Source organism: Amblyomma americanum, chromosome 5 (genome assembly GCF_052857255.1).
Source record: "Amblyomma americanum isolate KBUSLIRL-KWMA chromosome 5, ASM5285725v1, whole genome shotgun sequence".
Classification (NCBI taxonomy): Eukaryota; Metazoa; Arthropoda; class Arachnida; order Ixodida; family Ixodidae; genus Amblyomma; species Amblyomma americanum.
In genome coordinates, this window is record NC_135501.1 from 29,173,529 (window position 1) to 29,199,246 (window position 25,718).

The following is a 25,718-nucleotide window of genomic DNA, read 5'->3' on the forward strand; positions in this document are numbered from 1 at the left end:
TTTGAAGAACTCATTAACATATTCAAATCGTCTAATGACTCTTGGTTAGTGCTGCTACTTTCGCTCTGTGCGCCAGACAGAATAGATGGAAAATGCTTGATTTTACCATTGGTGGCGCTTGGTGTAGCGGTGCAGTGGTGCCCTCATACCAGTCCAGAAGGCCTACATTTTTCTGACTCATTCTGGTGCGTAAGTTGAGAGTCAATTTGAGGTGGATTGCTTTTAATTGCCAACATCTATAGCGCTACATCAAAGCTAGATTGAAAAATTTTTGCTTGACTTACCTTCGCTGCATATCGTTTTAGGGGCACTTACTGCAGCAGAGTTAGTGGAGCACATGCCAAAGAAAAAATCACGTATTAACTGTTTATTAACATTTTATCACACACAGTAACAATATTAAAGGGTCTCAGAGTTTGTTTTACATGACGCCACACGGTGCAGTCACCCAAGAACGCTTCAAGGTGGTGCCACAGTGACCTCGATGGGTGGGCAGCACTTCCAGACGCGCTCGTCATCTCTGAGGCCGACCGGCGGGTGCTGCTGCTGTTGCTGGGCACGGCAGCTGAGCTCCAGCTTGTAGACGCCCGTCAGTAGGAAGGCCAGCGTGAACTCGTGAGCCTCACTCGCACCCGGCTCGACCTGCAAAGCGTAGCCGCGCTGCCGCTGTCAACACCATGAAGACAGCACTGACGGTCTTGAAAGCATCTTCACACTACAAAGTGTTGGTCACACGCACAAGGGAAGAAAACTGGTGTGCTCCCAGCATTGCAGTGTTCGCAGGTTGGGAATGAATGGCCAGGCGCACCCCTTCAAATGCTAGCGCTTTGGCAATACAGAGAAAAAAAAAACACAGAGATGCAGCAGCTTTATACCGCAGTGACTTCATGAGGTAATGTATACATCACTTAATGGCATATCCAAAACGCCACGTGAGTGTGGTCATAAGAGCTTGATGGGCAATCATCATCATCATCAGCCTTACTACACCCACTGCAGGGCAAAGGCCTCTCCCATGTATCTCCAATTAACCCTGTCCTTTGCCAGCTGCATCCACCCTTTGCCTGCAAACTTCTTAATCTCATCAGCCCACCTAACCTTCTGCCGCCCCCTGCTACGCTTACTTTCTCTTAGAATCCGCTCCGTTACCCTTAAGGACCAGCGGTTATCTTGCCTTCGCAGTGCATGCCCTGCCCAAGCCCATTTTTTCCTCTTGATTTCGACTAGGATGTCATTAACCCGCGTTTGTTTTCTCACTCACTCTGCCCGCTTCCGGTCTCTTAATGTTACACCTATCATTTTCCTTTCCATGGCTCGCTGCATTGTCCTTAGCTTAAGCTGAACCCTTTTCGTTAGCCTCCACGTCTTGTGCCCCGTAGGTGAGTACCGGTTAATACCTTGTGCACAATACCTTGTGGGAATCCATTTTTTCCCCGCCCGCCAGACGCAGCTCCCTTGTGAGTCGCGGCACACCGAGACTGCACTGCCCCAACGAGGCTTTGCTCCGAGCGGTAGCGGACAACGTGGAGAGCGGCAGACCTCCTCTTCCCCATCTCTTCTTCGGCGGCAGCGTAGGAGTTGGTGAGGAGAGATGACGGAGTGACGGCGATGCGGACAGGTCTGGACCACGCTGGGAGTCGCAGCTGTCAAGGTGACGCCACCCCGTTTGCGTTCCTCACCCGCCTGCCGCCAGTACTCTACTGAGGAGGCCACCAGTTGAGGAGTTCCCCAATAAACACCTTTGCCTGCTGGCTACTACTCGGTGTGCTATTCTTCGCGGCCACAGCTGTGGTACGAGCTAGCGGAACGGTCCTGTCTCAGACCACACTGCAGACCCTACACAATGCCAGCCAACGTGGGGGCCCTCTGGAGCTCCAGTAGGAGAGGCTAGCTTATCGAGAATAGCAGGAAGCCGTACCGCAGATGCGGCACTGCAAGGTCCATGAATGAAGTCGCAAGTGTGGCTACCGACAGAGCTACTGCACTGGGGAATCCTGGCCAGTATGTGAAGCCAGGCCAGGTGGCAGAGGCTTCCGGACAATGTCGCTCCGATGCGTCTCCAGTGCGACTGAAGGTGTGGTACGCTGAACGAGTTTCTCTCAATGAGATCTTGAGCTACTCCACTAGCCGCCACGGCCAGTCTGCGACAGCCGCCCTACCCACTCCACTCAAGCAAGCCAGCCAGTCAGTCCAGCTAACGGAATGATGGCCCGCAGCCCAGCTCTGCTGACGCCCGCAGATGCAGTAAATGTGCCTTGCCAGTTGGCTTATAATCGCGCAAAGTGTAGGGCGAAGGATGCGGAATGAAAACGCCGCCAAAGCGCTCTCACTCCAGGCTCATTTTTCCGTGGCCCGTAAACACTTGCCACTACCAGCTGCTCGAGAGCTCTCGAAGCCTAGGTGCAAATGTAGCGGCATGAAAATGAAAGGAGACTGCGAATGTGTTGTCGTGGATGCGCTTTCACGAGCACCTATTACTGATACCCAAGCGATAGCCCAAGCGATAGGCGGAAGGAGCTCATAGCAAGGAACACCCCATCTGCGAAGCACCGAGAGCACGTGCACCTCGTTGGAGTGGGCCCGATCCCCCTCAGCAGACAAAAGCTTCTCAAGACTCAGTAAGAAGACCCATTTTTTTTGTCAGGAGCGAGTAGCACGTAGCATGTCTGCCTTACTGAAGAGACGAAGCCTCCAACAAGTCAGGCCGAATTGCGCTGTGAAGCCACTTGTATAGTGTGGTTGGCACTAACTCTAGTGTGGCTGGTATTGCGGCGAGTGAGTTGGAGGCTTCCTGCTGTTACTGGTGATGGAGCTTTGCCAAAAAGCATGCCAGGTAAAAGAGGAGTCAAATGAGCGCTTCACAAACATTATTCCGCGCATGTGAGCAGGTGCCAAAATCGAGATGGCGATATCAAACCACTCCTGAATATGCGAGATTGATAACTGTAATGCAAACGCGCCGGAAGGCACAAAAGTAAGCTGAATGCAGGGAAGTCCCTAAACGCATCGCTATAATACACACAGCCAGCGAAATCGCTGAAGGATTGGAAATATTGCGTATGTGAGATTACGTACACGGCTACTCCGTAGGTATCGCTAAAATGCTCGAGCTTAGTGAAAAAAAAAAAAGGGAAGTGCCGAACGCGTGTGTGATTGCACCCTCAGCGGCTCCGGCGGCGCACACCTAACTCGAGATCGAGCTGACAACGAAGAAACGCCAGGCGCACAAGTTCACGCATGGGCAGCCCTTATGTGAGGAGGTCCTTACACTCAGACGAACAATATCCGAGCTCGGCGAGATCGCCGAAAGTGAACAACCTGCAGACTGCAGAGTAGCCTGACACGAGAGGTCTCGTGCCAGTGAACCAGGCCCATGCAGATACAAGCCGGCGTCGTTCCTATCCATGGAGGACGGCAAGACGCTCGCTTGGACGGACCGAGACCACGCTGGCTGCCCTGATTTTCGACCCCGAAAGTTCGATGCAGCTCGAGCTGCGCGCTGCGGGCAGTGCTGGCGACCCGCGGCCGGGGAGTGGGGCGCCATCTTTCTACTTTACTCACTGCACCCGGCGGCGGTGGCTGCAGTTCCAGGAACGATGCGAGGCCGAGCCAGGGATGGGGCTGTCTGCATGCAGAACAGGCCGGCCATCGATGCCGCTGTCGTCACCTTGGCCGCGACCCCGAAGGCAGAGCCAGCCAACTCGGGGCCCAGCCTCCTGTCCGACGGCATGGACCTGCTGAGGGACCAGGGCGGCGCCACCAAAGGGGAACGGTGCAAGGATGCGGCCAGGTGGAGGTCACGATTGAGAGGGAGGGTGTGAGAATCCATTTTTTCCTCGCCCAGCAGACGCGGCTCCTTAGTGAGTTGTGGCACACTGCGACTACTCCCCCCCCCCCCCCCACTTTCCTCCGAGTGGCAGCGGACAATGCGGAGAGAGGCGGACCTCCTCTCCCCGATCTCTCATCTTTAGCTCGGAGAGGAGAGGCGACGGCGATGCAGGTGGACTGCAGTCGGATGGGTGTGGACCGCGCTGGGAGCCGCAGCTGTCAAGGTGTTGCTGCTCCTGTTTGCGTTACTCGCCCCGCTGCCGCCAGTGCTCTACCGAGGAGTCCACCAGTAGGGGAGTTCCCCACTAAACACCTTTGCCTTCTGGCTATTCCTCGGTGTGCTCTTCTTCGGGGCCGCAGCTTTGGTGCGAGCTGGCGGAACGGCCCTGTTTCAGACCGCACTGCAGACCCCACAACCAAGCAATCTTAATGCTGCAAACACATTTTTGGATGGAACCACATTAAAACGAGCAAGCAGAGAAAGATCAAGTTAAGTTACATAAAGTGACGGCTTTTAATGTCTTAAAAACGCATGCAAAAGGAGTGACCCGGCGCCAAATAATCATGGACGTCCAGTAGAAATCCAACCATATACTTGTTCACATGTTCACAGCATGCACGCAGCATTTGCAGGTAATCAGTACCAATCCTTGAATGTCAAATGAACATATGCAAATGAACACTGACAATGCCAACAATATCAATACTCCTCCACAATGATTTAAACTGCACCGATCATCGCCACAAAGTTGCAATTTCAACATTTAACACTTTATCAGCATTTTAGTCCTTCTTGCCTCGTGCTTCACACAAATAGAACCACCTTCCTGCTGAAATCGTCGCCATCAATGATAACCAGAATTTTTGCAACTTATTAGCTAGCATTGCATAAATAGCAGAAAATTTTTGTTACACTCATCGTTCTTGTTTATGTATTTCTTGTTTGTAACCACTCCCCTCTTTAATGCCTCTGGCCCTGAGGCTTCAATAAATAAATATTCAATGTTAGACATTCGAAGAATCACCAAGGAAATGTCAGGAGCAACACATTTACAAGTTTGATGTGCTATGTCAAAACTTGACAGCCAATGGATATTCACTATTGCATAGATACTTGGAAGAATGTAATCATTATAAGAGCAGTTTGCTCTTTAGTGTGTTGTAGAGCACATACATGTGCCTTTTTTCTGACAAAATTTTTTCATAAAGTACCATGTTATTTTTGAATGACTCAAAACTGAATTCAATCAGGAAGGATGCCAGGCAGGTGGATAAAATTTGTGACAGTATGTGCTCCATACTTACAGCAAGTATTTTGAGAGTTTGAGTGAGAGAAATTGGTTACAAAAGCTAATAGGAAATATCAAACGAACCTCCAATTTGCTAATACACTGCAACAGCACGCCCGAGGATAAAAGACGCAATGTACAACAGTAGACTTAAAAGTGAATGCTGCCACTGTGTAAGCCAAAGGGGCATCCATAGAGCACTACATTCACCCCTTTTTTGTAGGTGTGAAAAAAAAAATAAAACAGCATAAGCCAGTAAGAACAACAGAAAAACATGGAACAAATTAGCCTAGATAAGGCAATGTTCCTCCTCTGCCATTTACCTCAGAAGCTTTAAAAATAAAGTCAGGAAGTAAATTTCATTCAGAGATGATTTGAGAGAAAAAACAACTGTCCTTAAAATAAATTTCTCCAAAAAGGAAGTACTCAGAATAACATTACCCTCTTCTATTTCCCCAGATGTCAACACACACATTAAAATGCACACAGGAATGAGTGGGCATACCTGTTCAATGAAGAGCTTGTCAGAGCCAACAAACACAGCCTTGGACTCGAGCCGGTAGCTGAGGGTCCCATTCTGCCGGTCTTGGTAGCCTACAGCCGACAGCCAGAGACGCTGAAAGCTGACCTCTGCAGCAGAAACGAGCACAACCAAGAAAATTAAAAGCTCTGCCGCATAATATGGAAGCAGACATGCAAAGGACACAAACGCGTTCTTTCGGTTTGGTTTATGGTTTATGGGGGTTTAACGTCCCAAAGCGACTCAGCCTATGAGAGACGCCGTAGTGAAGGGCTCCGGAAATTTCGACCATCTGGGGTTCTTTAATGTGCACTGATATTGCACACTACACGGGCCTCTAGAATTTAACCTCCATCGAAATTTGGCTGCCACGGCTGAGATCGAACCCACGTCTTTCGCGTCAGCAGCCGAGCACCATAACCACTGAGCCGCAGTGGTGGCACAAACGCATTCTTTCAGAAATGATGCTAGCTCCAATGAGTCCTGCAGTGCCTCTCAGAAAAAACCACATAAGGATCACAAAAAGTGCTGCAGCAGTGAAGATGTCATGCTTAAAGGCCGATCCACATGACAGATGAAATCACTGATTATGACCGCCGACAGAGCACCACATCACTCGACGTCACTGGCTCCACCTCACCTGCAGGCGGTAGCAGCTCACATGTGGGACGGCGAGGGTAGATGATGGCACAGGAGAATCAGTTGTGGTAAGCCTCACTCTCCAACGCTGTCACCCTCTCATTGCTTTCCACTGTCCTCCTCGTGCTTCCCTCCCAAGAGCGAGGCAAGTGCTGCACCCCACAAGTGCACTAGCACAAAGGAAATGGGCAGGCATCGAAACCATGCCAGTCACATGGACTTCATCCCACAAAAACACCCCCATCCTTGTAGAAGATAAAATAAGTGGAAATTCCAGTAATTTAGGTTATTCGGGGAATTCGCTAGGGGCGAGGGCACACTCTCGAGGGTTGTGCTTCTGAAAGTGCAGCAGACTGCCGCTCAGGCGACATTGTGCAGCCCACGAACCCGTTTTTGGCTTTCGAAGCCTGCGTCGTCCATGGACAAGGCGGAGCCAGTGACGTCAGGTCATGTCGTACTGTGCCCACTGTGTGAATGGGCCATTACTGACACAGAAAACACGGAACCTGCACACAATGGCAAGCAGACGAAACGCACGCCTGCCTGGCATTCTGTGCATGTTCTGTGTTTTCTGTGTCAGCTAAGCGCAATATCTCCACTACGAAGCACCAACAAGCCCTTAATCTTGCCTTGTGTACAGCAGCTTATAAGCGATGTCATCATGAAGGAACTTGGTGAACAGACTAACACCATGTTTACAAAAGCAGGGGCTGCTTGGGATGCATGATGAAATTGCTTGACTGTGCCTTAACTTATTGCCTCTTATCTCAGGCTGAGGCTGCGGCAGACGACAGCGTGTTCACACAAAGATTTAGTTTGCATATGAAATGAAGTTCACGTTACATTCGTAGCCGCATTGTATTAGTGCAAATGCGGTACTTTCACAAGGCTAAACAAAATCAAAAACCTGCTAACAAGAAATGTGATAACAAAAAATAAATAATTATCACATAAAGGGACAATAAGAGCACTATGGGAGGTATTTCTGAGTGTTTTTTATATAAACCAACACTTTAGTAGGTAGCCAATTATCAGACAGCATCCTCAGAACCAGGCCATTACCAACAACCAACACAGTAAGGATTTTTGCTGTTTCCAGGCAATTTACTATCATCATCATCATCATCAGCCTGACTTCGCCCACTGCAGGGCAAAGGCCTTTCCCATGTCTCTCCAATTAACCCTGTCCTTTGCCAGCTGCGGCCACTGTATCCCACTTTACTATATACGTGCCCTACTGCATATGAATGGATGAATGAACTTATTTTTACACTTAAAAGGGGAGGGAACACAGGCGAAATGCTACAGCCTATGTAGCTTGAAAATGTCTGTGACCCCGTACAAATTAACAAAAGTAGTAAAGTGGCATACAGGGCAGTTCACAAACAGGACCAACAATTTACAAGGCAACAAATATTTAAACGAAATAATAACATGAGTACCGTCGAACACAATATGAGACTCTTGCATATGAGACTCTTGCAATGCTCGCATAGCAAGACTAGCAGTGTTACAGATGTATCACAAACAAAAACTAACAACAAAGAAAATCACGCAGCACAACGCCCATGCTCTGCCCCTGAAGCCATAATGACTCGGGGTGGGCCCAAAAACTCAGTCTGCACTTTGGCAGGCATGCCGACAAACAAATGGAGAAGAGCAAGTGGCAGCCAGTGACTCACGTGACACATTGCGGAGCAGCACGCTCAACCGTAGGGGCTCCCCAACTGGGAACACATACTCCTGCTCGGGGCTGTGGACCCTTCCGTCCACCTGCACCTCTGCACATTACACACAAGGGGCACATGCATTCATGAAAGGTAAACTTACAAGGGCCACTACAAAGATAATGCTGCCTATGCAAATTCCTAGGCAGCAACATGCCGTTTAAAAATGTCTATCCTCAGATAAAAAAACGCTTTTTTTTTTTCATTATCACTTTCGTGGTCTGAGCATGCTTGCCACTGATGGATAACAGCCTCTAAACCAAACCAGTGCACATTTGTACCAACACAATGGACAATCTCTCACACAGCACATACGACAGCACTGTTAACAGGAAATGCAAAGCCAAATAATCCATCTTTCATTGGTGTGTGAGCAGATGAAAGTCTCAATGAGCAAAAGCTTTATTCTCTTAAGAATCTGAAAAGCCAACACTTTTCATGTGGCTCATTAACTCATCAGGCCTTAGTTTGCTGTACAACACTGTGCAATGCAGCTTTCTACTGCAGTGCACAACAGCGCACTCTGATCTTACTGGACAGTTCACACCAATCCTTCACATGAAAAATGGAAAACTTTGTGCACAGCAGGTTAACATGACTTTGATCTCACAGAGGCCCGAGACAAGAGATCAATCATTCACTGTAATGCAGATCAGCAGGAGTGTAGACGTAGACCTCTTTGCATCAGGAAATCTCATGCTCTCAATGACACCGTGTGCACAAAACACCTCTCTTTCTGCTTCTCACTCACTGTGTGTAGAGTTGCAGTGGGTGCTTATATGTGCCCAGCACTGGAGGTGTGTGCCAGCTCTTTAGTGTGCACCCCGTGAATTCGGAGAAAGCAATGCACTGGCACTCCTAGTTCGCAGGAGTGCAGGCTGCCATGACTATCCCTCTACCTCTCTCTCACCTGTGCTTGCTTCTTTTTTTGTAAATAAAGCCAGCCCCCTAAGATACTACATATTTACCAGCATGCGTCTCCTTTTCGCCTCTTCGACCAAGCTCGCCCTACAGAGTACATAGTACGATGCTGCTTTGCGGTGATCCAAACCACACCATGAATACACCATCTTCTTTTCACTCTTTCCCCCTTCTTTTTCGCCTGTGAAGCAGCACAAACAAGAGGTGAGCACTTACCCCATTGCAGGGGTGACTGTACGATGGTGTCGAGCATGTGTGGTGTCCAGGGCACCTCGTCCAAGCTGGCCTCACCACCACGCTCCAGGGAGGGGTGCCACACACAGTCAAGGACAGAGACAAGCGCGAGGGAACCCTTGTGACACTGTGCCTTGCGCTTCTGCTCAGTCATGCAACCAGCCGCAGTCCGACAGGCAATTAATTTTCCCCAAGAAACATGCTCCCGTTTACTCAAAACTGTAGTAAGTGGCAGTGGTATACAGGGTTTAACCCCTTAAGGGCCAATCAAATTTTTAAAAATGACGTTCCAAAATTGCCAATTTTTTTTACGACACGTAATGCTTCACTAATACTTTTAGAGCATAAAAACATTTACAGAAACAATTTATGGCAGATAATAACCTTTAATTGGTCATTACTTGTCCCCTCATGTGATACTCCATACCTAAGGCCTTAGAGACGCATTCTGAAATAAAAAAATTTCTTGGAATTCCAGAAAGTAAAAGTTGGCTTAGAATTGCCATGCAAAAAGTGCACTATTGCTTCCTAGTTGCCCTCAAACTAAATGAGACCATCATTCGTGTGGTAGCGCTCAAAGCATGGATGGCACAGTGCAGAGGGCCTTCTGGAACCACCTGCACCAGAGCCTCGTTTCAATGCGGATGTTTTGTAGCGATAGCTACATTATGGTAGCATTTCAAGCCATCAGCGTGGCGACGCCATGGCGGTGGCGGCGCCGCCTCCCCGTGGCTGTGCCGCTTTGCTGTCACGTGGTTTGTCACGTGGTGGAGAGCAGCTACCAGCGGCGCGGCGCCGTGGCTGATCACGTGGTTCTTCATGTAGTTGGTCACGTGACCAGCCACCTGGTGTGGAGGAGCTGCTGCTGCTGGCAGCGCGGTGCGCCGGCGAAAACGAGCTACCACAGCTGTGTGCATGCGCCGTGTCAAGTGGGATGAAGATGAAGAAGGAACGCCCAGCGGAACGAAGTGGCGAAAGACTGACTTTGCAATCCAACTGAGCAAGTTCCACTCAGCCAGCTGTAGCTATCGTGTCACTCCAGGTTTAACCAGAGCTAAACCACCGCCAATTTTTTTGCCATTTGCGTCTTGCGTCACGTAACATACTACACAGCGGCATGTCAGTTCTTTCTTTTTCTCTGTTGGCGGGATGTGTGACTGAAAGTGGCACTCACCAAATTGCTTCATATTCAGGGGACATCCAGGCTGCCCTTTCTTATTGGTACTGCTGTTATTTAAGTACTTGCCGATGGTCTCCTCAACAAGCTGCAGCTGACACTCCAGATGAGACGCTCTGCCTCCTGCTTTCTGATAAAGGACGAATGAATTGTAGGTCGTCTCATCCAATAAGTGCTGGAAGATCTTTTATGAGATCTTCCACTTCTGTGGCACTGAACAGCTTGTCAGCATCTGATCTGCCCTGTCGACTCCTCCCACTGCATGGTTGTAATCCATGATAACTTCTGGCTTCATGGTTTGGTTAACCATTTTGTCAGTGAATGGCACCGTATCAGCACTGAGTACAGTGGATAAAGCTGTTACCAGCTTTTACCCATCTACTGTATAGCCAAACACTTGCCCCGTTGAAAGAAACGCACCTCGCCTTTCTTGAGCTTTGCCCTAGTGAAACCAGGAGGAAGGTCTTTGCGAGTAACTCGTGTTGTGCCATAGATATCGGTAGATCTTTTCAGCAAGAAGTCAACCAATTCTGGAGATGTGTGAAAGTTGTTGGCTGTGATGCCTTTGTCTAGAAGGGGCTCCGCAAGCTTCAGTACAACTTTTGTTGCCACTCCAAATGTTTCTGTTCCTACTGACGAGCTCCCCAGGCTGGTGCCTTTCCCTGTATACATTACTGAGTTCCAAATGTAGCCACTTTCAGACTCACAGAAAAAATGACTCGATGCCAAACCTTGCTCTCATAACTAGTCGTACTTTGAAAAGCAGCAAGCTCTCGTCAACACTTGCATCACACTCAGGAACGTAAAACATGTGGTATTTGTTCAGAAGCTCCTGATACACTGGCCAGATTTTTCGGAGCTGAGGAGGTTGAGGGTGTCCTTCCAAGTTCTCAATGGCCGCGTTGTCAACAAAGTGCAACATTCTCATGATGAGTTGAAACCGATTTCTAGGCATTACCTCGCCGAAGACAGGAGTCTTAATCAGCCAGTTTCTTGACCAGTACATCCTTTCATCTGGTTTCTGTACAATGCCCTGCAGCAACAAGAGGCTAAGAGAAACACGCAATTCTTCTCGCGTAACTAGATAGATGGATGGAAAACTTTACTTCAGAGTCAATCAATCGGAGGGTCGCAAGAGGACAAAGTCCCGCGTAACTGATAACCATTTTCAGGAGCAAGAGTGCTTGCCCAGCTTACTCGAATTCAACAGCTGAGAGGCATATCGGTTTGTATCCACAATAACATCAAGCAGTTCACCATCAAAGTAAGCCTCAAAGAGTTCCAGTGGTTGGGGAGGAGAACCTTACTGCGAGCTTCAGTCTTGGAGAACCCTTGAATTCAAACAGTGGAGGTTGAACTGGTATATCATTCACATCTATCCGGCACCATTCGCAGGAGCTGGCCATCGTGTCATCACTGGTGTCTTCCGCTTCAAACACGTTGTCGGTAAGAACGTCATCACTATTTCCTTCACTTGAAGAATAGAACACATTAACATCCTCATCAATTGCACTATTGTCCGACACAGAACGACCTCCCGCACCAGAACCTCCGCGCGGACGATGCCATGTTTGTTAGAAACCGTGAGAAATGCGACGCAGGCCCTCAGCCACCTAGTGTGCCAAATCACATTCAAGAACAGCGCCAATGATAGAACCTGTGCGGCCATCCATGTTTTATGCACTAAAACATCATTTGACGAGCTGGGCTCGCCAAAATCCACTTGAAACACTGTGGAACACCCCTGATGATCTCATCTCGTCATAAGCAAAAAAGTGCCGATCACTTGTGACAAGCTGAGGTCGTCATAAGCCCTTGAAGGGTTAATGCCCCAATGCTGCACACGAGCCATAGGAAGGACCGCAGTGGAGGAATCCGGAGTACAGCAGAATCCCAAACTTACGAATCTCACAGAGTCACTAAAAATATTCACATAATACGAAATTCGTGTCATCCAAAATGAACAGAATTTGTATGCAGACAAGGGTGGAAAGTTGGCGAGTCGGTATCGGTCGATCATGGTGTGTGTTCCGTCTTCGTCCGTTGTCTTGTTTTCACACTCCTTTTGTCATCGGTTGTATGCAGAATTTACGCAAATATGGTTTTGGTTTATGGGGTTTACTTATGGCCACCATGCGCCACCACTGACTTGATTAGTCTGCACTGTGTTGGCTGTGCAGCGCCTCTCACTACTCCCAGTGCACACTGTGCAACTGGTGATCCTAGTGTTGGTGATGTACAGGCAGCAAATACCATAAAAACCGGACTATAGGTCGGACCGGAATATAGGTCGACGCCCTAACTAACAAATTCTAAAAATGAAAAAGATCTTTTTCAATGGGAAAAGTACCGAAAGACATCCTTACTTTGAAACAAATGCGACTCGAGAGGCTGCACAATGGTGACAGTATTTAATTTCATTTAAATGCTGCTTGTATGTACACCCGGCAAATTTTTTAACAATATCACGCACCAATCGGCGGCCTGCGTGTTTGTTTCTGGCACAGGCAAGTACGGCGGCGTAGAGCAAAGCCCTCCTCTTCATGAATCGCTGCAACCAGGATGGCGAGCCTTTGAATTGCGCCCTCGTGAGTCTAGAGGCACGCGCGATCTCTGCCGCTTTCACGCGGATGCATTCGGCAGTCACAGGCAGCGATCTTGCTCGCAGCGCAACGTTTCCTTCCTATTCTCGATACTCTACGGTCTGCCCACGAAATGATGTTTTCTTCTGGTTGCTGCAAGTTGTAATACGCAGCTTCTGCCTCCGCCAGTACTGAATGCTCTTTTCGGATACTCCAAATTCGCGCTGTGCCGCCAGGTTCCCGTGAACTTCCTCGTACTCAATCGTGTTTTTCTTGAAGGCGACGGTAAATTGCCGTTAGCTTCCGCTTTGTATCTACTGAAACGCAAAATGGCGGCACTGCTGCTGATTGCGATGGTGATGGAGGCTGTTGACTTCAGCCACCCATTGTTGCAAGACTTCCGTATTTTTTCCGCCAATGACCGGTATATAAGACGGGGGTCGACTTTTCACCATGGTTTTTTGAAAAAAAGTTCGACCTATATTCCGGTTTTTACGGTACTTGTGCTTGAAGGTGTGGTCGCGGCTCATGCATTATAATCTACAGTGGGGTGGAGGGTTCGTAATATCCGAATTTCTGCGCACTGCACACAATGCACTGTGGCCAAGGCACTTTAAGAATTCCTATCATCTGATAACTGTTTCAACCGGTATCATATCGAGATTCTACCGTGATTTCTACCATCTAGGGTTCTTCAGTGCGAAATGACACAGCATGACTAAACGCGATGTGCATTCTTCTCGCACCAAAATGCGGCTGCTGCAGCCAGGACTCTAGGCCTCATACTCAGTATCCAAATGCCGTAGTCGCTGAGCCATGAGGAGGGTCAAAGTTATGGCAAATGTAAGGGACACTCGAGAGTTGGAGAGACAATTTGGTTACTGATATGCTGCTTCTATATTTGGCAGTGGGCAACCGCTACAGTCTCTAATGTCATGTAGTAGTGCGCATGTGCCACCAACTAAATAGTAGAATGGCACATTCGCATGTTGAAAAAACCGTGTTTCAAAACATTCTACCATATTTCTCAGTGCCACAGCCAGGCACAAGAAAGATGATTTGAGTGCAGAGCTTTCAATCACCATAAAAAAAAATATATGGTTGCTAAATTTCAGTAATTTTTTAATTTAGTTTTTCTTTGTTTTAAAGCAACCATTTACAACATTTTACATCGTTTTTTTCCTTGGAAACGTGACATCCTTTATGTAAGCTCCTGAGATACATATTATGAGTGTACTGAGTGCATGGTTAATGAACCATCACATGGATGATAAATTAAATGTCAATTACGAGAATGTCCTTTGTGAAGGTTTCTGAATTTGGCCAATAGATTTGTCTTCAAGACATTGTGACTGGTTAACACCTGACCACAATCACTCGGGTAAACTTGATGCTTCTCTGAGTTTACCCAAGCTTACTCGAGTTACTCCGGGGCTTCACCCGAAAACAGGACAACTTTTTCGCTAGCGAAGCATGTACTGCTGGCGCACTGAAAAGGAGGTCTGCATTCACATGAGCCAAGGATATGAGCCACCAGCGGAGGGTGACAGCATCCCGCAAGTGCTGACGGCAGGCTGGCTCCAGGCGAGATAGTCGGGCAGACCCTTCCTCCTCACAGGGCCAGCTGCGAGAGGAGTGCAATTGTTGGCTCCCTGGCGATACCTCAATGCCCGAACATACTTGGACTAGTGGGTAAGCTAATGAGCACGTAGGCCTGTGCTAACAGCAGTGGAAACAGATTCTTGTGGTTAAGAGCCATGCCACTAGCAGAAGGAACCATGGGCAGAGACTGCATTAGTGCGATGAAAACCGGCTCGTCCACCCTGTCACTCTGATAGCTCCTTGCAGTTTGTAAAAAAGTAATCCAAAGCATGATAACATAGAGTGCAATGGCTTGCAGCGATCTTTTCATGACGATTCAATGCTCACAAAATGCAATATAGCACCCAGCATTAGGCATTATAGACATCAAGAATTCCTATTCTAAACGTTAAGCATTCCTCCCTTCCTGCATGCATTTACTTCATTATAGGACAGAGTGCTCCAACACTGACAGACACATGTGGCTGTGACAAGCTATAGTTCAGGACATGGGCACAAAAAATCCTGATTTATTATGTATGCACAGTGACTGTGTCTGCAGCTACAAGGGCTACTGTTTGAAGATGGCCTGTACATAAAAACGTGTGAAAAAAAAAAAAGCAGCATAGCTAAGCTTTCGCACAATTGTGAGAGTTTCCAGGCATTTCTGAAGTCACTGGTTCATTCGTCGTCCCCTTCCCCCCACCACCACCTCAAGGTCCTGCCACACTGGGCGACCCACCTGTCGGCTGTGCACCTAGGGACAGTGACAGGGATGCGGCAGGAGTCCTTGGCCTCGAGCAGCAGCGGCTGCCGCTCGTCATCTGCACGCAGCTCCAGCTCGTGCTCTGTTTCATTGCGGAGGTCCAGCACCAGGTGGCACTCAGTGGGCCTGCAAAGAACCAGAACAGGACTAAAAGTATTAAAAAGCACGAAATAAAACAGCCACTAAGTTACTTGGCAAGACGGTGCTCGCCATCGCCCTAATTCAGAGGGGATGCCTACAAAATTCATCCATCCATCAATGCATCAGCCGAGCGAGAAGGCTGAACCCAGTACTGAAATCCACTTTCCTTGCAGGATATGGCACTCTCAGAGCAGCAACAATAACGGAGTAGTGGTGGCGTTAAGTGGTAGGCTGGATTAGCATTAACAGTGAACCTCCTGTTGCATAGTTTAAACAAAGAAGTAACTTCTGCTTTTTGCATCCATACTGTAAAAGCTCCCCTGGATGACAATTCAGGTCCAAGCTCAACTCAACATCAATAATGACCACATATGGGCTTTATATTTATTTGGTCTTATAAGCACACACTGCACAGACAGTCATGCAGTATGCACACAGGTGGCAAGGTTGTCCATGCTGTCCAGGCAGGCGTAGAAGAACAATAAAATGGAAATGACGAATAAATAGTAGACAAAGAAGACAGCCTCTAGTAGATACAGAGGCTCCTGAGTGCAATCAATGGCAGTGAATTTCAGCTCCAATTGTGCTGAGTGTTTCACGCATGCATTTGTAAACGATTTTTTTTTTCTGTTGGAGTCTCACCTCTCTCATCCACACTTAATGCACATCTCCCCTAACCCTAAACAAAATGAACAGCAGAAGAGAATAAAGAAAGCCAGTCAGAAACTTGCAAACAGGGCTAGAGATGGAAAACTTTTTCACAACACTGACCACAAGTTCAACACTTCTTCCTTGACTTAAAAAAGCTAACAGGGCACTGGATGAGCTAATGGAGATAGTGAAACAAATGACAGCCGAGACGAATACCGTATTTACACGATTGTAAGTCGACCCCCCACTTCACATCTCTGAAAAAAAAACAAAAAACTTGGAGGTCGTTTACACTTGACCTTTAATAATAGAATGTGATACCACTATCCTGCCGCCTCTGCTTATCACCAACCGCTATCGGCTGCCGCATGCGGGAGTGCCCGTGGGCACATTCCAAAACGAAAATCTATTAGTCACTGGACTACTCGTCCACACTTGCGCCATCGTCCTCGCTAGCGCTGCCGTCGTGATCGCTGCTGCGGTCCCACAGCTCGTCGTTCTAACATCGTCGTGCAACAAAATCCCACACTTTGCAACAGCCACATCACGACATCGTGTGGAACAGCTGAAAATTTTGCCTCGCTGCAGCTGCCACAGCTGTATCTCACGTTGCGAACGTTGATCTGGCAGCCCGGCACGCAGTTCGTTTCTTCAGCGTGAAGAATGACAGCCATCTTGAATGTAGCTGTGAACGAGCTCCGGTTGCTTACTGGACCCGGAGCACAAATGAAGAATGACGAAGCACCACATTAAAAACTTGTGAAGCGCGGCCGGCAGCAATCGAATGCATCAGAGCCAAAGAGCAACTACGCGTCAGCGGCATTGGCTCTTCCGTCGGCTGTCGACACTCCTCGGCGCCACTGCGGTTCCGAGTGGGAGTGCCCCCACGATTGGAACAGCGGCTCTTCTATCAGCTATCGACGTTAGCTTGAGCGGTTGAAAGTAAACAAACAAAAAAAAACTTGGACAGCGCCTATTAAGAGTAGAACGCGAATCCGTTGTCGGACCGCTGCCGCTTATCAGCAGGCGCAATCTGTGGCTACGTGTCGGGAGTGGGCTGGTGCCGGTTTGCTGCTTATCGACAGCCACCATCAGCTGCCTCGTGCAGGGTGGGGATGCCAGTTCTGCGTGTTGACATAGCAGCTGCTCAAGGCCAGCACCAACAACGATGCGACGGAGCTGCTTAGCAAAACTGTAGCATGCCTGATTATCTTGTTTGTCTCGCCTTTATTTATGGTGCGATGCTTTGGTTTCGATTTTAATTCAACCCACCCCAAATTCGGATTTTCAAATTTTGTAAAATAGGTCGACTTACAATTGTGTAAATATGGTAGCTGCAAACTTCCTAGCAAAGCAAGTAAAACACACACAAGTGCTTCCACAGCACATAGTTTGCATAGGCACAGCAGTCAGCCTTCCTGCATAGATTATATGCTGTACAAACCCACTGTTAGCTGCATGCCAGAGCATGATCACACACTGGAATATCCCTGCACTCTTCTTTTCTGAGTCAAGCACAGCTCATCAAGCTGAGACTGGTGATTTGCCACCACTATTACATAAAGCAGAAACACGCACTCCTGCGCGGGCAGCACGTCCCAGCGGGAGATGAGCAGCGACGGCTGCACCTCGAGTGTGAGCGCCAGCCCCAGCTGGCGGCAGTAGCGCGCCTGCAGTCCAGGACCCCCGCTGTAGCGCAGCTGCACCACCACCTCCACCACCTGCGCGCAGCACAAGACAAGAAGAGAAAGGGTTCTATACGTCCTTCCTCGCCTCTTTATTCAGTCATGCATTCGCATCAGAAACGCTGCTTCACTGAACAGATACCTGCATTCCTTTTCAGTCATGCATTCATGTTAGAAACAGTTTGACCGAACTAATTCCTGCATTCCTTTTAGCTTCTCATGGGACACCACTGGCAGAGAAGTCCAGCTAGGCCAATACATTAGTATGAACCATCGGGCAAGTCTCTGAGAATCCACTAACCTTGGCAAGGGCAAGACAATAGCATTGGACGGACACTACTTTCAACTAAAACGCTTACTGCAGACCACATGAATATCTGTAGTTCACAGAGAAGAAACCGCAGCACGGTACAGTGATAGCCCATGGCCAAAAGCTTATAGGATAAAAATAAAAATAAAATGCACCATGAGTAAAAAATCGAGTGCCCTCAAAGAAATCTTTGGTGAGAGTGAACAAGGGGGTACTGATAAAGTTGTATGTAGCCCCTGTCCAGTGCTGTCGTATTCTTGTGTCCTTAACGAAACTGTACTCTTCCCAAACAATAGATGAATGCTTTGAAATGACAAGCATCTTACCTCTATTAAAAAAATGAACATTGGCCAGCTAGAAAATGATGCCACTGTCAAAAACTGCTGCTAGCTGTGGCCAACATAGCAGCACTCAGCATTGCTAGAGCGTTTTAAAATGGTTGACAGACACAGCAGAAATGACTTGGCTACCCTTTTGACAGGCAGGTGCTGCCAACAGTGGGGTTTGTGAGGCCCAGGTTGATCTTCCCGAGCAACCTCTCACGAGCTATCATTAATATAACTGCCACCTCCTTTGGTGGTCAGTTTGCTCACAATCCGGTGGGCAGGTTGCAATGACACCACAAGGTCACGTGATCTAGGTCGCCCAACTAGGTTGCTGGAGCAGTCAGTGGCTCCCACAGTTCTTGCTGCGAGGCTTCTAACAGCCGACACCGCCGCTGCCAGACAATTTTTTTTGACATAGGCGTATTAACACTCTTGTGTTAAAAAGTCTGTGCTGCACTTGCTCATGGTGCCCATGCACATTTCACTCTGGATTTTGATGAGATTCTAGAAAATTGAATTTTCTGCTGATCTGGCAAGCAGTGCAGTTACAGAAAGCCACCCATCTCTGTGATGTTGGCTACCAATTTGTTCTGTCGCTAAAACAAGGCAGTGTGGACAAAATATGGCAAAGTGAAGCAACATTAGATGCCGAAAGAATTTACATCAAATCACAGCACCGCTCACCCTGGTCGAAGGTGCAGCCAACAGCGAGCTGTCCACGGGGCCTCCTGCAAGCAGAACGAAACAGTGCATGGTGGTCTCCAAAAGTCTTTCTTCTTTATTTAGAACACACAGTTTCATAACAGAACACTTTTTTGTGTTACCAGTTTACCACAGACACATGCTAAGAGCCATTGGTTAACAGTCTATGCTTCTATTTGGAAAAGCTAAGGTGTTATTCCTCGCTTTTACTTGCGGCAACCACAGAACTGCCTGGTGTCAGTGTCAGGTTCCCCAAGATCCAGCCAATTAAACGGACCCTGAGATGATTCTATATTCTAGTGCATATCCTAGTGCAACAGATCTGTAGAGTTGGTCTTGCCAGGTATTAGATCCAAATTTCAAAGCTCTGCGTGGATCCTGTACTTTTGAAATAATTTTTAAAAATCACTGCTCGCAATAACTTGCAAGTGATTAGCGTGACACCTAGCTCACCAAGACTGTCCACTGACGTTATCGGGGTGAGGGACGCAGCGGTGGGATGTCACCCCAATCAGTTGAGAGCTATTGCGAGCAGCGATCAGTGTCTCTTCGAATTGCGATGCACAATTGCTGCAATTATTAATGTTTGGTTTATGGTTTACGGGGTTTAATGTCCCAAAGTGACTCAGGCTATGAGGGACGCCGTAGTGAAGGACTCCGGAAATTTCGACCACCTCGGGTTTTTTGAAAGTGCACTGACATCGCACAGTACACGGGCCTCTAGCATTTCACCTCCGTCGAAATTCAATAGCCACAGCCGGGCTTAAGCCTGCGTCTTTCGTATTAGCAGCCGAGCACCATAACCACCGAGCCTCCGCGGCGGCTGAAGCCTGAAGTGTTGGTTTATAAAAGAAACGATAAGAAATGCCTTACATCCTGCTCTTATCGTCCCTCTATATAGTAATTACAGCCAAGCGCGACAAAATCGCCTACGCAGTTCCGCTGCAACTCCGCTTCTTGCCGCTGCTTCCCACGCTTCGCGCTGCCGTGCTATGAACACGCCCTTTCCTTCCCTTTTCTACTGGTTACTGCACTTATACTGTCTTTCCTTTCTCTGCTACCTGCGCCGCTTTCTTTCTACATTCATAACTGGCTTTACTTTTCCCAAGTGAGCCACGCGCTCTGCCTCACGGCCTTCCAAAAGTTGGCTTCTCCTGGCGGCTCTGGAGCCTGGTGGTAAAGCCACCTCAAACAGATCATTTTTAAGGTACTGGCATTTATCTGCCTCGCGATTCTAGACTTCGCGATTGTCGCGATGTCACCATTCCACGGGAAGTGCATCGCCACGGCCAGACAATTTTTACTAAAGCCGTTTCCTCGAAAAGAATCTTTACTACAACTGAAAAAAAAAAAAAATGTACAGTCTGTGGAAGGCAAAATGAGACTGCAGCTTCAGTTTAATATAACCGAGTTTACTATGGTGGGATTCTACTGTATAGCTAAGCACATAGCCAAAAGCCACTATGCTTTGGACAAAGGTTAACAATGTTTAAAAAATTTAGCTTGAAGGTGCAGTCAGGCAACATCAGCCACAGTCTTTGTCTGGGTAAAGGCCACAAGTCCCCTCATGAATTGGATAAAATACTCATCCGTTCACAACGAGGGGCGAGAAACCGAGGTCAGTGGTGGTAAGAAATCCTAAATGGGAAGCTTACATCTGTTAATAACTGCTTCCAAAAGAAACGTTCAATCATCACCTAGTGTATTATAACGTGCACGCATGTGTGCACGCACACATGGACGAAAGCATTTCCCCTCCATTTCTTTTGGCTAAGAGATGCAAGAAATTTGGTCAGTCGGAGCGTGGCATCGTATAAAGGTCAACTGTGGCTGTGGATGCCCCAAAGTGCATGCTCACCTGGAAGCAGAAACGGTGCCTGGCCGTGCACATCAAGGGTCAAGGAAGCCGCAGAGCCCGGCATCAGGGGCAGTTGTGACTGCAGGCACTCGGGGCTCCACTGGATGAGGCTGCGCTCGGACTCTGCACATCACACCATCACTACTCAATGACTGTACCGTAAGTAGAGCCACTGAGTAATGGGAAACTGAAGACTTCAGCTCCCACCTGGACTAGGCTCATAAGTGGACAGTGACCATGCAAAACAAAGGCCAGACAAGGAATGGAGAAATGAACCGTGCATGAGCACCGTTCAATACCTGGGTTCACACTGTCTTTGCATCCTAGGTCTATTTTTGCCACATTCTCCGGTTTTGTTGCACCAATGAGCCAGAATTTGTTACCCTAGTTCAGAGCTTAGTTCTAGTACAAAGGGAACTTTACCTTCCTGTGGGCAGTGTTCATGTTCACATCATCTGTGCATCCTTCACCTTGTTTTGCAATGTATTTTTCAGTTTCGTCACACCAACAAGACTAATTCACAAACCTTGATTGAGGCCATCAATTCTGGTGGCACTGTAGAGCAGTGCAGACCACCAGAATAACATCACAACGAGTATTACATCTGGCTGTGAGCCGTGGAGGTAGGCGTTTACATGATGCTGCACTAACCGTATTCTTGAGTCGACATTTTGAAGTCATTGGGAGCGCATGAATAGGTAGAAACCACCGAATGACTGGTGTGCTGAGCTCCCATTGCTGCGTGCACTGCAACTCTACTAAACAACATAGCAATGAATGCGTTAATCTATGTGCATGAGCAAGGCAAACTTGCCAAAGCTTCAGAAAAAAAAAAAACTAAGAGGGGACAGTTCAGCATCAATGGGTCAATGCCCATACATGCGGAATTGGTCCTTCTATACATAAAGCACTGGGGGTGCTCATACTACTCCTGGAGCAGTAGTGCAGCAGTTAAGCGATGCGTAACTGCCCTGCGATGGCAGGTGCTGCCATCGGTGGGGCTTGCGAGACCCAAGTCTTATGGTCAATCATTAATTTAGTTGCCACCTGCCATAGTGCTCAGTTGACTCACAACCCTGTGGGCAGGTTGTGATGATGTCCCAATGTCCCACGACCTAGGATGCACGCAGGCCTCCTGCTCTTAAAGCGAAAGCTTTAGTAGCCTAGCGGCGCCGATTTCACCCTGGGCTGCACTTTGACCTTCATTTGACCGCAGCTGCGCCATAGCATTGGCAATGCGTGCGCTTGCTGCTGTCACCGCCAGCTTGGCGCTTGCGCTCTCCGCAACTGGGTCGCCACCTGACCACGTGACTCGCCGCCCGCCTGGCTAAGAGGAGCGCCGCGCTGGCCTAGTCAGTGCGAGCTTGGCCGTGCATGAGAGAGAGGCTGGGCGTCTTCTCTGCGCATTGTGTGAGAGTGGGAGGCTTAGCATAACTAGCCCCCCCGGGACAGTGGACATCTCAGTCGCACATTAAGCTGCGTGGCAGTAGTGAAGGATGTGCGCTGCATGCGGCATTGACAACGTTATGGCAGAAACGCGGCACTGAAGCTACAGGCCGTCCGCATTCATTGTGTTCATTGGCATTGGCGCTGACAACATTATAGGCTCTGATGATTTTGAGGGAAGCAAGGGCTGCATGCATTAGCAACGAGGGCTGTCATTGGGTGGCCAACCTCTCGAGGTCAATGATTAATTTAACTGCCACCTTCCAGGGTGAGCGCACTGCCTATCCAGTGTGGAACACAAGCTGCGTCTATTTGCCTCATATACGAGAGCTTTCGCTCTCTAACCAGGTTTAGCAGTAGTTCAACCGCAGCTAATTTGGTTTCTTGCTCATGCCGCTGATGCCGCCTGATTTTCTGCAGAATAGGAGCCTTGACACTATCGCATTAATATTCCCTTGTCAAGTACGTGGAGATGCAGTAAGCCACCTTAGCCGAAAGAGTGATCCGCTGTGTTCACACAAGCTACCATCCAATCAACGCCTCCCAGCAGATGTTGAACAAAATGAGCGCTACCTGCTAAGGCACTGTGAAGCAAGGAACAGCAGCACTTTTGTGAGCTGAAACTGCCCATGAGCTAGTATAGCAAGCAGGCAGGAAGAGAACGAGAGGACCAAAAGTTGTGCAAGTTGGCTAATGTTCATGGTGAAAACCAGAGCAAATGGAAGATAACGAACAGAAGGAAACTCTAGGTCAGGCAGCTGTCCTTGTGTTCCTTTTCCCTTCCGTCCATTGTCCCCTTTTCGAAACTACCACTCACCATGGATCGGAGGAAAACAAGGCCAAAACTTGTGAGCTTCAAGCTTGCAAGTTTCTGGTGTGACGCGGACAATCTTAACACTAATATGCCTACACGAGAGTAAAAAGAATGTAAGCTGCCCTCTAGTGCAGTCCCTTTTATAAAAGAGAGTGCACACTAGAGGACAGCTCACTCTGTTTCTACTCCTTTCTGCCTAGAGTGCTATAGTGCAGCAACTTCAAAAGCTGATAGCTTCACATGCGTGTCGGGCAGATCAACGCAGACCTATCGTGACATTGTCAGTCTTTTCACCCTGTAGCATCCTCCCAGCAGTCGCAGTCTTACCGTGGTGGTGCACCCAGGCAAGCTGAACACTAACCAGCCCCAATGAACTCTACAGCAGCCTGGCTGCAGAGTGCACATTTCATCTAGAAGAACTGTTTGCGCCAGCAGTATTAAATAATTAAATCAAGGGCCTGACAATGTGCAAGTTGCTCACCTGGCAACTACTTGAAGAGACGTGATTGCTTGAAACGGAATCCAGAATGTCCCGCACGGTTTCATGCATTGACAGGCACTAAATGGACACTGATGAAAAACTAAACTTGGCCTGTACTGATAAGTAGTCCCAAGTCCCTATAACAAAGAAGCTACTTTCACTCTAAGCAGGGCTTTTAACCCTGTATAAGACGCAAGCAGTATGTGTCTCACATGCATATACAAGTGGTAAAATTGTAATCGGAATGACTCTACACTGTTTCACACATAGCAGGCAATGCTGCAGAGGCTACGGAAGTAGTGTGCCCGCGAAACCATATTACTCAGCCATGTATCATTCGTTCTTCTCAAAACCTATGTTGGTGTTTAGACGAAAACAAAGAGCAGTGTAAAATGTGGAAGCATTGAAAATCACGGTCAAAGCTGTGAGGTACTCAGTGCTCGGGCCCTCTGGGTAAAACTACTTTTTGGCCGTGGATTGAGTTGGAGCCATTTTCCCCACTCAAAGCATACCATACCACAACATGTATTTCTTGCTTCTTGAAGTCTCAATGAGTCGCGGGAAGAAAATCTGGCAGGAGGTAAAACGAAGTCCAGGAGATGCCAGTTACGGCACTTAAGATTTGTTGCAATGAAATATGCTTGTGTTCACTTAGGTTGTATGGTGGACTATTTTTTGGGTGCGGGATTAACCAGCGCGAACAGGCACGCTTGCTTTGGCAGCATTGCCTGCCATGTATGAAACGCAGTATAGGAATTGAAAGAAATCACTTTCAAGTCGCGTCGACCAATGGTTTTGTACAAAATAAAACGGGTAGACAGTTGTATTGATGACTCGATAAAATACCCCAAATGTAATACGTATTCGTGCCTCATTCTCATCGATGTAGAAGATAACTTGTATCAGGACTGAAAATTGCTTCAACAAATATATGAGGCAGTTGACTGATGAAAAAGGCTCAAAAGCTAAAATACTTTTCAAATTTTATTTTTCCAGCCGACATGAACTGTTTAGAACTGTACGCCCATGCTTGTAAAAACGTGCAGAACAGCAAGGAGGCCAATTAACGAAGAACAAAAATGCACTGGATGGTTTGTCTGATAGTTCAGTAATATTCAGCATATAAATTTACAGTATGCAGATGCACAGTTGTCCCTTTGCTGGCACTTGAAGCAAGAGCGACAACATTTGTCCTGCTGTTGTGTAAAAAACTGAAAGCTAAAAAAAAGGCACGAAAATGAAACACAGGTGCCGCCCCTGTACGTAGCTTTTCCAAGGAAAGTGCAGTGCATCCAGGTTGCGCACAGATCCCTGTGGCAAGGCTACACCACCATTCCCTTCCAGACCATGATCATAGGAGTCCTCAGTCTCAAAGTCATGAGTATGAATCAAGTGACAGGAATTTTATAAATTCGATTTTTTCATAGCAATGAGCATATCTACTTATAAACAAACGTCAATATATCCAGAAAAAGCCACAGAGTCGATTCTTACAGGGAACAAAACTTGGAGGTGCCCTCAAACGTCCTCCTAATTAATGCTGATATTTGCAACGTCTGAATTTTCTGCTGGTTTGGCGCATTTTCGCTACAGCAGGTTACAGAGTGCCCAGCTGTCTTCTGCGATGTGAGCCAGTGAAATGCAGGTGGAAATTAGTGATCCCCACACGACAGAGGCCTGCCAGTCTCGGCCCCACAGGACGAGGCTTGCAAAGCAGGTGTAAAAGCAAAGACGGGCCCCGACACACTACCCACCTCTGTCCAGCTTGGTCTGCAGGCTCAGCTCCAGCATCTCGATGGGCTCAGCCCCTGAGTTGGTCAGCGTCAGCTCACACTGGCGCCTGCACCAAGCAGCAGAGTACCAAGGCATGTGAAGGGAAACGTGCGATCCCACAGCAGATGGAAAAGAACTGCTGGCCTATAGCATATGCATTGGCACCAAGAGTTGCATTAAGCATGCATCAAAGAAGACTCTTCAGTAAGGAAACACTCTGAAGGTTGTAGAAGTGAGCAACCAAGGAGATCAAGGTATATTATCGCA

The 25,718-nt window shown here is 48.0% G+C and overlaps 1 protein-coding gene across 1 annotated transcript in view; it reads right to left on the minus strand.

Annotated features, from left to right (window-relative positions):
- Positions 1-352: 352 nt before the first annotated feature.
- The window catches only part of brun (trafficking protein particle complex subunit brun), a 96,639-nt gene continuing 71,273 nt past the window's right edge, over positions 353-25,718 (minus strand). The window contains exons 15-24 of the mRNA XM_077664699.1: positions 25,433-25,518; positions 20,938-21,060; positions 19,062-19,105; positions 17,635-17,777; positions 15,241-15,390; positions 14,445-14,541; positions 9,141-9,234; positions 7,959-8,057; positions 5,623-5,747; positions 353-642 (exon numbers count right to left, since the gene is read on the minus strand). Coding sequence (XP_077520825.1) covers positions 460-642; positions 5,623-5,747; positions 7,959-8,057; positions 9,141-9,234; positions 14,445-14,541; positions 15,241-15,390; positions 17,635-17,777; positions 19,062-19,105; positions 20,938-21,060; positions 25,433-25,518 — 1,144 coding nt within the window. The 3' untranslated portion in view covers positions 353-459. The remainder of the gene's footprint in view (positions 643-5,622; positions 5,748-7,958; positions 8,058-9,140; positions 9,235-14,444; positions 14,542-15,240; positions 15,391-17,634; positions 17,778-19,061; positions 19,106-20,937; positions 21,061-25,432; positions 25,519-25,718) is intronic.